We start from the raw sequence: 13,339 nt of genomic DNA, 5'->3' as shown, positions 1-13,339 counted from the left end.
GATTGCCTTGTGTCTCACTATATTTTGCCAGGTCCATCCAAACAATCTGGATCAATAGTTCTATTGAATGATGGGTTTACTTGTTCGGCCTCCCTATCTCTTGCTGTTTGTGACCTACGGGCTATTAGACAGAGTAATTGTTTTTCCGCAAGCAGTGTGTTCCCTGCAAACTCACTCGAGCCCCTTCCTAGCCATCACATCACACTTGCTTTGAATCAATCTGCCCCAAGATATTGTCCCAGCGAGCTCCCTGTAGCCCTTCTCACAGCAACAGCTAATAACACTTATACTCTCTCTTCTTTCTCTCTTTTTAACTATATTTACTTGGAAATATATTTAGTTTTCTCAATTCCATCTCCGCCTTTTGGCAGGCATTCCTACAGAATGGAGAATATGATCTCCTGAAATCACCCCCTTGAGAGAGGAAGAATTAGAAATGATGGCTGCTGTCCATCCTATGGTTTCAGTTTTTAGATGGATATTCTAAGCCCTCAAAAAGCCTGGGTCTGCAAATGTCTGAAATGTTATGTGGTTAACAAAGCACTTTGGATTTTTACCTTCTTCATTCTTTGGCAGCACCCAGAACATTGTAAACTCACAGCTGCGTATATGGTTGTATAGTAATCCTTTTCCTAAGAGGTTTTGTTCATATGAGATGTAGTATTTCCTACCTGTTTTTCATTTAACAATCAGATTTTCACTCTTAGAAACTGGGCTTTCATAAAACACTGCCGATATTCTTCTTTTCGTGTATCTCCTCGAATGAGGAATTTACTTTTTATTCTATTGCATTTGAATTTTAGAATTGTTTTAGAATAAAGGCTTGCATGTATTAAGTGCATACAGTAGATGACAGGACCTAATGTTTGTGTATTTGTTAAAACTGAAATGATGTAACTACTGTACCATAAATTAGCAGGAGTGTTAATTGTTTTCCTTCCTACTGTTAATGCATCAGCTAATGACTTTAAGAAAGTTATTTGAATAATTAACCAGGAATGTTATTGTTTTCATACTTAGGTACTGTTCAGTGCTGTATTAAGGTGAAGTGGGAGTGTTTTAGGAAATATTTTTTAGTTCTAGAACCAACTGGAGATTATAACACAGGTATAATGGAGGTAACACAAGTAATGGAAATCTAATTTTCATTATATGAGTTTTCCAGAGCTGTTTTTTGAGAAAGGAAGTAAACTCATATAATGAAGGATTACGGTACTTGCAAATTGCTTTGAATAAAAGTGTCAGACAAATAATAATGACATTGTTAGTATACAACAGCATAGCATACAAGGAAAAAACAGCAAAACATAAGTTCCAAAAGCCAAGGGATATTCTAATGTACACATTTAGCCATAATGAGAAGCACACAAAAGTTGGCAGAGGCTGTAGAATGAAAGAAGACAAAGTTTAGTTTCTTACCTCCCACTTATCATCTTGCGTCTGCCTCTTGAGACGAATGTTCCAGTGTTCCATATTCACCTCTGCACAGTGGGCTATCGTCATGGCAACTGGGCAGGACAAGGAAAGGCCTGGTGGCCCATAGGTCACTTCAGGGCCTAAAAGTATCTCACAGCTGTCGTCTGACTGCACACTGACAACACAAACATTAGAAAAGTTAGCCTTCAGGTCTTTTGTTTCAGATTGGAGCTGGGAGCATGTTCTGACAAATAAGAGTGGAAAAGAGAAAGGAAAACCTTGATTAAAGTGATACTGAAACTTGTTTTAGCAAGTCAGTAAAGAGAATTTGCTCACTGGCTGGTACTGTAGTTAGGACTTGCGATGCAAATTTTCAAAGGAACTCCACTGGGAATTAGGTGTTGGCTTTCTGGTTTTAATTAAATGTAAGATTTTTTATTGAACAAATAGTCACTTCAAGACTTGAATCTTAACTGTTTTAAGCCAGGGGACAAGCAGACGAACCAGACTATGATGAAAAGCTGCCCTCTAAAATTGTCAGAAAATGTAGTTGGCTACCAGACTTAGCAGGCTCAATATTAAACTTATAGGATAGGAAAGTAGATAGGTTTCTAAAATACAGGTGATTTCAACTGGATTCTGGATTTAAATAAATAATTTTCATATTAGAAAACAAGAACAAATAAACATGATAATTTTAATCTTAAGAATAATACCCATGATGAATCTGGTCCAAGGATCCAAGTCACAAACACACACAGAGAGAACCCTTTTAAAGCTTTTTTAATGAATATATTGACAAGCTGAAAGCCTGAATACCTGGCATCTAAGCACATGCTCTGATTGACAGCATTCTATAACTCTAAGTGAAGTTATAAGGAGAGTCAGCAGTGGCATTTACAGACTGATAACATTTTCAAATAGAGCAACAGCAGGAGGCTTCCAAGAATAGACTCGAAGAGTCTTTCTGATGGAGCATATTCTGAAGAAAAGATATAAGATCACAAAGAAGTCAAGCATAAAATTAGTGCGGATAAACAATTCTGAAAAAGTAATCTCAATTAACTGCACTTGTGTTTCAGCAAAGGAAATAGACAAAGATGCATACTATATACAAGTGGATTTGTAACCATCACTATCAAGATAATTGTCTGTTAGAGTTTATTTTGTCAATTGAATAATACGCCAAAATTAAAAAGCACTTTTAGAGGCCTTTTATTCTTTTAAAGAATACACTATTTCAGAATCAATCATTTAACCTAAAACAGAGCTCTTTTTAAAGAGAAAACAGCATAAAAATGATTAATCCAGCAAACATATCTTGCAGCTCAAGACTGAAATCACAGTGCAGTGCTATCTTTTAAAGATTGAAGATCTTTTCAAGATTGTTTTATGTTTGTTTTTTAATCTTATTTACAGAATAATTTCAAGCCCAAGGGGACAAACCACGGAATTGCTACTGATAAGGTGTGCTGTTCCAGCGCTTACGTACTAAGGAATCATTTCTTGTTGTTTTTTTACCGTGCATATTTATTAACTAGTAATCTACCTGTTTTGCCTTTCATTTCCTCTTATCACCATGTAGCTTTGGTACACTCATTCGGAGATGGAAAGAAGGAAATCAATAAAAAAACAACCAGGTTTTAAAAGGAACGTTTCTTTGAGATATGTCTTTGAAAGAAGACTACAGCTGTTCGGTTTCAGCAATCCTGTTTAATGAATTTGAAATATTTTTTCAAAACAAAATCAGGTTCACCTGTAAATATGATTGTGCTCATTAGGCTTTACACATAAAAAATCCAACCTATTTGTTTTGGAGCACAGTTATTAAGGATTTAGTAATTCTCCGGTACTGATTACTGCATTCAACCTGAAACTCTCACCTAGCTTGAAAAGATCTGCTTTACTTGGCTTGTTTCCAAGAAAACACTCTTTATTCCTAATTCAGAGCAAACATACCTGCCTCGCTGTGACCTCTATTGTGTCGATAATACAAAAATGCTCACTAAAAATATCAGACATGCATGATTAAAAATATTTTATTTAAGAAAAAGGTTATACTGTAGGTCCCAAGATACCAAAAAAGGAAAATACAGGAATAATTGTATTAAATAATATTCATATTTCAAAGTGGTTATGTTACCAGCTTCTCCTAAAAAAATGTTTCCTTACTTATTTTATATCCAAATATTTGATGTCTAAAAGAAGTTCATTTTGACCACAAGAGTTTTTTCCAAGTTCCAGCAAAAAAAGAAAACTTCTAAAAACATTTTTCTAGCCTGACTGTGCTGAAAAAGATGTTAAAGAAAAGGAGAAAAAAAGACGGTGTTACCAGTAACTCTTTTGCATAGACTTTGCAAGACGAGCTTCACCATATGAACCTGCTTCGTCAGCTGGCTTTCTTAAGCTCTGAGAATGTTTTCAGAAGCTACAGTGACTACAGCGTTTTTCCTCCCATAATTCATTTGCTCGAAACATGAATGTCAGAATGCACATCAATGTTAAGAATCTAAGATGCCACAGTCTCCTTTTTGAAGCTTGTTGGTTTGTTATAATTGTAGTCCTTTGAATGATAAAACTGAGACACTAAACTTTAGATAAGAGGCTCTGCAGAATGTCTTGTGTACAGTTTTCCAGCAGTTTTCTTTCATTAATTAAATTAACATTATGATTAATATTGGGAAACAGAAAATCTGACAACATGCACCCGTCTGATCAGCTCACGAACGTATCTTCACTGAGAAATACAGTCAACCCCCTATGTTAAAAAGTGAAGGTGATGAGGGCAAGTAAAATGAAGTACTGTGATCTCAACGGTCATAGGTTGTTTTTTTTGGACAGTAATATAATCCTTTCCTGGGTGCCAGCATGTCACCACCTCCACACCCTTCCCCCTCTTTTGATACAGAAAGGGCTTGAATAACTTATCATTCAAATAAATTAGCTCTCAGAGCATTGACATAAATGTGTCAAAATGTATCACAAGTACAAGTCAAAGTATGAAATGTCTACCAGCACAGATGCCATGTCATATAATTTAAAAATTTCCATTTTTAAGCCCGTGAATTTCCATCAAAGACACTAATGCAGTGACACTGGAATGACAGCACCTGTTGTGCTGCTTTGTTGAAAAGACACCGTATTAATACTTTCTACTGACAATCGTGGACAGACAGTAGCATATTCACAACTCTTTAAACAGCTCTTTAAGTCACCAGCCTCTGGACTGAATAGCTGGCAAACACTGTCCTTGCCAGTTTTTTCTTTCAACTACAAGATAAAGGAGGGGAAATTACAGAGCAGTATATGCATTAAAAAGCAGGAATCCATTATTAGAATGCACATGAGCAATTTATTGACAGTTTACGCATGGCAAAGCATGTTTACATTTATCATATTGTTCTGGCCTATGGCCTTGAGCATTGGAGCTTGTAGCTGCACCTGTACTGGCTGTGAATGTGATAACTGAAGTATGTGACTGAAATAGCTAAATGAATGCCAGAGGGTTGTGGAGGTGGCATTCAAGGACAGTGACACACTATAAAGTAAGGGCATGGATGGAGGGAGACCACAAAAAGAGAAAAAACAGTATAAGCACTCATGAGTTATATCAACAATGATTATGTACTTGATTTACAGTATAAGTCTGTAGTCTAAGTCACTAGAATACATCAGTTTCTAAGTGTCTAATTTCTCAACAGAAATTTTAATTTGTTTCCCTTGAAATGATACTGGCTGGGGGTTAGTCACATGGCTGATAAAATCCTAACACAGACTGGTGAACCAGTTCTAGTTCAATAGCTGTGAGCTGCGCTGTGGTGACTCACGTCATTATGTGTCAGAAGTGCCCATCACAGGAAATTCAAAGACACTCTTGAGCTGTGGATGCTCTTTGCCCACATCAATCTGCAGAAATGATCTCTGGAAAGCAGCTTGTGATGACAGCATCTCTCTTAAGCCAGGTAGAAAGCTTTGGCAAGATGTCATTTTGACAAAATGTCAACCAAACTAATTCATCCCAGAGTGCTGTAAGTCCTAAGCACTTCCAATTGATGATTAGGTAGTCACTCTGTATCTAATTCCAAAGAATTTCCTTGGTCCTTTTTGTTGTGATCTAACTAAAAAGAGATTCAAGTGGAATCTCTCTCTCCAAATACTTTTTTCTCTCCATTGTTCAAATGGGCCTATACTTCAGTTGATGTAATACTTCAAATCTTTGCTGTTGTGACCTTTAGCTACAGTACATACAAGGCTCAGGCGGTTGAATGAAGGCCTATTTTTTCCACATACTGTACATTCTAGAAAAACTGAAAATAACTGAAAAGATAAACATAGCCCCCAGCAATCATAGCCAGGTCAATACTCCCCCCTCACCTTGTTGCTTTATTTGTATCTTCACAGGATAAAGATGTAAACCAGCCCCTTCCTCCACCAAACAAATGCCCCTCCCTTTTCTGTTTGGGTATATAATTACAGACACCTGCAGTTCCTTACAGCTGCACTTAACCCCCAGTCAGCACACACAATTTTTAATTAATATAATGATGAGTACAGAAACAAAGAAGTTAAAACAAAGTACAGTATAATAACGTTTCAGTATGGCCTAACTAATGCTTTTGGTTTGCCTTTTTATTGTAAATTTTAAATACTAATAAAATTACTGATAAAAGAATCCTGGTCTGAAGAGATGAAATTGTTGCTCATTGAAAAAAGGTTGAAAAGAAATTTAAAAAGCTTTCTTTGCTTACATTGGCAAATGTTCACCTCCTTCTCAGACTTACATATTTCAATTCCTGACATAATTCTGAATTTATCAATCCTGCCTCAATAACTCTGTACAAGCTTGACTGAGTGAAGGTTAAATCTTAACAGGGCATCTATTTATACATTTAATTACATCTATTACATCTAAATAGGATAGTATGTGCAATAAAAACACTACGTGAGCAAGAAAAAAGATCTTTAGCTACATAAAACCCTAGAAGAGTGAACCTGCACTTACTAATAGTTCTGTAAAAAGTAGATGTAATGTGTTCTGATGAGTTACTAGACTACTGGATACCTGCGGTCTAACACATGCAGACTTTAAAACCTTGTAAGTGTTTCTTAGTTCATTATACAAATTGTAGTTTGGAGTACATAGCAGTATTAAAATGAAGAAAACAAAACATTTAATGAAAATTGCATTCTTTCATTCAGAAATTATATCTAAATAGTAAAAGGGAAACTAAAGGTTTAATAGGAATGGAAGATTTTCTTATCACTCATGGGACAAAATGGAGAGCAATTTGTGAGCAGAAGGTCTGGGAAATGGGCAAAATCAATGTTATGGTACAACATTAAAAACAAAAGCTCTAAAATATGCAGAACTGAAGTAAAAATAAACACTGATTATGTTTGTAATATAAACAGGCAGCAGCCAATAAGATTACACTTGCAGTTAAAACATGATTAATCAGTGATATACTGTAACTCGGTTATAAAGGACTAAATAGCTCAAAATGTACATTTTAGCAGCAATTTTCAAACAGTGGAAAAACCCTGTACTTTCAGCAGAATTAGTCTCTGATTTCAGAATTAATCAGAATTAGTCTCTGATTTCAAGCACGTTTTGTGTTGACGCACACAAGCAGGTGAATGTCTATTTGTGAAGTGTGTTTTCCAAAAGAACTTTATTCACTTTCATTTCAAACATACTTTGGTTGCAAAACTGACCTCTAAGAAATGGATTCTAATATTTAAGCAGGTTGATATTTGATAAAATATGTTACAGCTTTAGGTCCACAGCTCTTCCCTCTTCTTTCACTGGTTTGATAAAAATCATTTGAATTTTTTCTTTATGGCTGAGCTGACAATGCAGTTTCAGAATGGAAATACCCATAAAGTAGGGATGGATAGCAAGCACTAGCAATTACGAGAAAAAACCTGTGAAAAATAGTACTAGTTGTTTTTTTTCTGAAAGTGATACATCTCAAAGTAAATTAGGTAGGCCCACTCAAAGGCAGAGGTCAAAGGAATCCAAATGAAAAGCTATTCAAAATTAATTTGAATCAGAAGATTCTCTTTTGGATAACATTGCCAAATTGCCCTTTTTATTTCTATTTTAGCTATTTTTATTTCCAAATCAGCTGATACACTAGAATAAGAAGTGAGAAATAATACTCATATTTGGATAGCATGCTGCCTGCAGCATATTTCTTCCCGACACATCTGTTGACATGCCCAGTAGATGCTTGTTAGAGTTGCATAGGCTGATGTGTTGTTTTGACTTCTTTTTTCAGTTTTGTTTCTAACATTGGGCAAACCCATACAATGCAGTGGGTGGGGATGTATTTTGTTTTAAGATGACAAAAATTTAAAGTTCCACTGTCACCGTCAATGTGAAAAAGGAAGAACTAATTAGGTTTTCAATACTGCATCTCATTTATTAAAATTTAACCCACTGCAATAGTAGCATTAAGGTATTTCAGGTTATATTTCAAATGGATACCAGCAAAAGCTGTTATGCAGACATTTCTGAAAATCCGCATATCATCAATACTAGCACACAAGTGACAATTGTGCAACAGGGCTCACCGTATAAAATACATTTGTGGAGGTGATAAGTCTACTGTGGACACTCAAGAAAATTCAAATCTCCAATTTTGGGCAGCTGGTAACTGCTTGTAAAGCAGGTGTTCGTATCCTTTTTGCATTACTGTAGGGTTAACACTGTAAGTCTCGAAGTCAGCAGAAGCTGAAGAACTGGAACAATCTGCACCAGCTAAACCAGCAATTAGTTCAATTAGTTTCAGAGATGTCCTGGAATGAAAACCTGTAGGATTGTGACCCTCCAGCACTTGCTTTGGGAACCCCATGTGTAAAGGGTTCCACGCTTTTCTGGGGGTTTGATACTAAGATATATTGTATGGCAGAGGCAGCAATTCAGATCCAGGGTTTGCTCAGACGTTCAAGGTGGTGTTGTTCTCTGGATCAATTAGCCCACTTCCAGTCAGTCACTGAGGTTACTGTGATGTCCAGAGAACGAACCTATGAACCTATGCATTATACCATTGTGTTGATGAGCTGCATTTAAGCTGCACAGTTCTGATATTCAGAGGTGTATTTGAGATGGCAGCTTCAAACCCGAGGTGTGATTATACCATGGCAAGTGCATGACTTCTGAAGACAAGCTGCTTCTGAAGATTTCGCTAAGAGCAACATGTGTGAAAAGCCTCAAGTCAGCCGATACACAAATTGGATGGCAGCCTGCGAGAAGGTTCCCAGGCAGAAAAGCTCACCAGGTTAGAGTCTGAATGACTGGGAGTTCAAGATTTTAAAGCTGGCAGGGGGTCAACAACAATGCAGATTAATGCATCAATGGATCCTGTCATCTCTTCCATTCTCAAAGTGCTTTAGGATGGAACATGTTTACCTCTCTCCAAGCCCTGACTCAGTGATAGCCCCCATATGCTAATTTTCCATCTTTTACAAATGCATTATTCAAAGTAGTCCAGTGCTAACTCAACCCCCTGAGGTGAGAAGGTAGAGTAAGTGGCATCTTACACTCTGCTGGAGACACTGGCACTTAAGACACTCATATATACTTCTGTTGTAATCTTTAATTTATCTTCCTTCCATTAATCCCTCCTTGTGCTCTCACTGGAATACTTTCGTAGCTCTGCAGCCAGCTTATATTTTGGAACATTGTGTTTTAAAGCCAGGTTCATTGGTGCTCTTTCTAACATGTGCAGTTTCTCTCTATCTGGAACTCAACAAGCATTTGCATTCACACACAACAGGCACAGTACAATGACTTCAGTGGAAAGGGTAGATGAAGGACTTTAATCACTTCCATTGACCAAATTATAGTTAAAAAAAGAATGGGGGGGGGGGGGCTTCACTCTTTAAAATTATGGAGTACTGGACCATGTGTTTGAAGTGTTTGAAGAATTTCTAGTTGTAAAGTGAAAATTTCATTATTCTTCTATTTTTAATCTATGTATTCAGACTCTCTGCAATATAACTCCACATTTTCCAGGAAGATTGTATTTTTAGAAGCAAGATGTGTGATTGTTGAGCACGTTTCCTGAAACTGACATCTCCCTGTAGCTAAATTTAATGTAATGATTTTCTTTTCCTTTATAAGTTTCCCAGTCTAGGCTATTGCATTTTTGTTTTATTTTTGCACTTAAATTACAATTGACACCATCTAATCAAAAGCAAACATCACTTTTTAAAAACTCAATGCTCTGTAATCATTGGTCATTAAATCAATACCTAACAGTGCTCACATTTATTCTAGAGCTATTGTCATTCCAATGCATTGTAGTTTACATCTGGAAGTGCTGCATGGAAAAAAAGGAACAATCTTGTAACACTGATTTCACTGAAGCCTAAAATGATGTTGACATTTGTTAGGAAGAGTGTTCTGACGCCAGGCTAGTACTAAAGGAGTTTGATGATTTGAAGATGACTTTGGGTTCTTGGTGTTCGGGTCTAGTGTCAGCCAGAGGGAGAGAAAGATTTTCCTCTGTCAGTATCAAATTCCTTATTAAAGCCCAGAGGGAAACAGCTGTCTTTGCTGCTATGGACAAACCAGAGTGCACTACAAACTGAAGTGTAACGCACAGCAATAATGTGCAATGAAATGCTTTTTTTCCTCAAAAGAAATGTCAATAAAGCAGGATTTGTAACACGTCACAGGATCCTAAGACTTTCAATTTGCTCTCCTTCTCTCCTGCTGACAGATGGTCCACTGCCCCATGATTCCATTGAACAAATGTGTTTTGTTTACTTTGGCTCTGTGTTGCAGAAAGATGTTTTATTAGAGATAGTCCCACTCAGCAAAAAAAATGCATAACAGAACAATGTATTTATTTGGAATTTATTTGATGGAAAACATTTAGCGATAATGAAAACCAATGATGAAATGGTAGCTAACACAGTTTTTATAGACTTTATGAGAGGATTGAGTAAATCTTAACCAAGGCAAATTTGGAATAGCAAAGATGCGCGGATTAAATGTTATATAGGACAGTCTATCTCTGTCACAGGCAGACTCTGACTGACAGCATTCAAGTTTACAAGCATTGAGGCTACTCAATCTTTCGTGTTGGGAATAAATAGCTTTAACCTTATCGGGCTGAAACAGCTGTAAAAATAACGCTCAGTAAGATAGGACATCACAGAAACTGTCTATTTTTGAAGCATTTGTAATACTTCGCTGCATGTATGTATAGTACACATGGATAGCTGGTATACATATTGCTTTGGCAGAATAAAATGAGCTTACATACACAGTACCCTGCAAAAGTATTCAGACCCAAGCACAGTTTTCACACTTTGTTGCTTTAAGTCATACCAGTTTGAAGTAAAAATCAAAGTGTGGGATACTACAAAGATGTGGCAAAAGATTTTGTGGTCACACGAGACAAAATCGGAACTTTTTGGTCTACAGGCAAAGCGTCATATCTGATGCAAACCTAACACAGTGCATCACTCAGTCAACACCATCCCTAATGGCAAGAATGGAGGTAGTAGTATTGTTGTATGTTACAGTTCTGCTTCGCAGCAGCAGGGAATGGAAAGCTTTTTAAAATAAATGGGAATACACATGGACCAATATACTGGTAAATCTTAGAAAAAACCTGCTTCGGACCTAAAACTGGGCCAAAAATTCACCTTTCAGCAGGACAATGATCACAAGGCCACATGGTCACAAGGAGAGGAGAGTAAGATTACATGGAGAGGAATAAGAGTAAGAAACTGAGTGCCCTTGAGTGATCCAGTCTTGAATCCTACTGAAAATCTGTGGGAAGGCTTGAAAACTGTTGTCCATAAGCAATTTCAAGCACCCTGACAGAGCTTGAGCAAATGTGTCACAAAGAATGGGCAACAATTGCACCAGGCTGCTACTGAGTTGACTTTAGTGAAGGTACCACGCCTGGGAGAAATAGGGTGATGAAGACTTTACCTTCAACACACACTTAATCCACAGATTCTGTATAGGTTTCAACTTTCTACGTCTGGAAATCTCACTCATCATTACATTACTGTATTTACTGGGTAATGTAAAAGGGACAGATGATAATCCTGTAAATTCAATATCTGTAATTTTCTGAAGGGAATAAAAAAGTCAAAAAGTCAAAAAAGAGTGGGGTGTTACCTTCTAATGAAATTGGACACCCTGGCTGTAGCTGCAACATAGTTTTGGGCTGACAAAAGCAAGACAGGCACATTGCTTGTAGCTCAATTTTACTGAGTGCCTTGTTGTATAATTAGAAACACAGTACACAAACATTCAGTAATTAAAAAGGGAAAGATAATGACTTACAATAAACAATTCAATAATTCTGATATTTCTGTAATAAGAGAATGTCATCTACTGAGGTCAACTAAAAGTTGTCAAAAATCTTAATTACACGCCACATGCATCATAACAGGCAATTAAATTCATCAAAGAAATCCTAATGCTTTTTCCGCAAGGGTGCGTCTGTACTGTATTTGAGTTGGTAAACCCTCACCAGTTACAACTGTATCAAAAAGATTTTGATTGCACCCTACATTCTCTTTTATTTACTTCCATACTGCAATTACTGTGATTTTCAATTACAGGTTTTCTGATTAGCAGAACAAAATTTTCTTGTAGGATTGCTTATGGCTGGGACAACTGTGAATGAGCCAAGATTGTATTTGTTTTCTTATTTTCTTCTGGGTGGTTTAGATTAATCCAGAGAGATTTTGTTTTTCCCGGAATACTAAAGCTACAATATTATATATAGTCATTTATTTAACAAGGGCTGCCTAACAAGTTTAAAGTCTTTGTGTTTCAACGCCAGGTGCTGCAAAAAAAAACTGTTAGGGGTTTCTTTATCTGATATTAAATGCAAACACACAGTGCATTCCGCAATAGTAAATAAGAATACTTAAAAATGTTTGCTGTCATTTTCTGGCCTCAAGAGGAAGTAAATCGACTAGAATTCACTTGTGGTGAAGTTTAGCTTTGTGAAATTAGACTTGCCACATACGGTAGATTTTATGCAAAGGGTCTGGCTTGTAAGAGTCTCATGGCTGCAAGAAAAGCAATTATGACTGGACTGCAGAGGGCAAGGGCTTAAAATAAAAGCAAAAATGCTTATTGCTCCTACCTCACATTGTTAGCAAACTGTTAGCTTTTCCTAACAGTGAAAAGCAATCACCTAATAATCATCCAAGACATCCAATGTCATTTACATTGCTGGTGTTTCAACTCCTAGTGTTCTGGTGAAAACTCTATAACCACACACCACTACAAAAGAACACGCATTAAGGAGCTGTGTCTCATGAAACAACATGCTGTAATGCACAATACAATAGTGTTACAGCTTAAGGTTACTAAGAAGTGTCTCTTGGAGTTTAGATAACATGGGTGACACTTGGCAGAGTAAACACTTCTAGATTCAAAGCAGAGAGGATGTTTGCTGAGGTCTGCTACTTCATGATCATCCAAACCAAAACTGACTGGAGCTAAGTATTTGAACCTTGCTAAAGAAGTGTGCTATTCTGTGTTTTTAGGGAACTTTGGTTTCCTGGATAAAAGATACCCCAGTCAGAAATGGCTTTTCTTCTTACGGTTCATTTTTATGGATGGGGACATAAGCTCCCATTTATTTTTGTGGCATCTGAGGTGCAGAGAGAGGGATTTAAGGTTGCATTGTATTTAGTTAGAAGGCAGCTTATCTCTTATGTGGCCTCTGTAGCTATTAAGAGCTTAATGCTTAGTAACAGTCTGGGGTTTTCTGGGTGACCGGAATATTAGGCCTCCGAAACGCCTAACGCCAGTTTGTAAGTACTGTACATAGAGTAACTTGTGTGTTATATGTTTTGTGGTGTGTAGTGTAGTTTGTGTCTTGTCATTGTAATAAATATTTTTTTAACCAATTGTGCCTGGATTATTACTCTT

At 36.8% G+C, this 13,339-nt stretch overlaps 1 protein-coding gene across 1 annotated transcript in view; it reads right to left on the bottom strand.

Moving 5' to 3' along the window:
- unc5db (unc-5 netrin receptor Db) overlaps positions 1 to 13,339 on the bottom strand; it is a 40,760-nt gene that overhangs the window by 14,920 nt on the left and 12,501 nt on the right. The window contains exon 4 of the mRNA XM_088935479.1: positions 1,420 to 1,591. Coding sequence (XP_088791605.1) covers positions 1,420 to 1,591 — 172 coding nt within the window. The remainder of the gene's footprint in view (positions 1 to 1,419; positions 1,592 to 13,339) is intronic.

This window comes from Atractosteus spatula, chromosome 2 (assembly GCF_055471065.1).
Source record: "Atractosteus spatula isolate fAtrSpa1 chromosome 2, fAtrSpa1.hap1, whole genome shotgun sequence".
NCBI lineage: Eukaryota > Metazoa > Chordata > Actinopteri > Semionotiformes > Lepisosteidae > Atractosteus > Atractosteus spatula.
The sequence above is the reverse complement of the archived record's forward strand: the minus strand, read 5'-3'. Positions and strand labels throughout refer to the sequence as shown.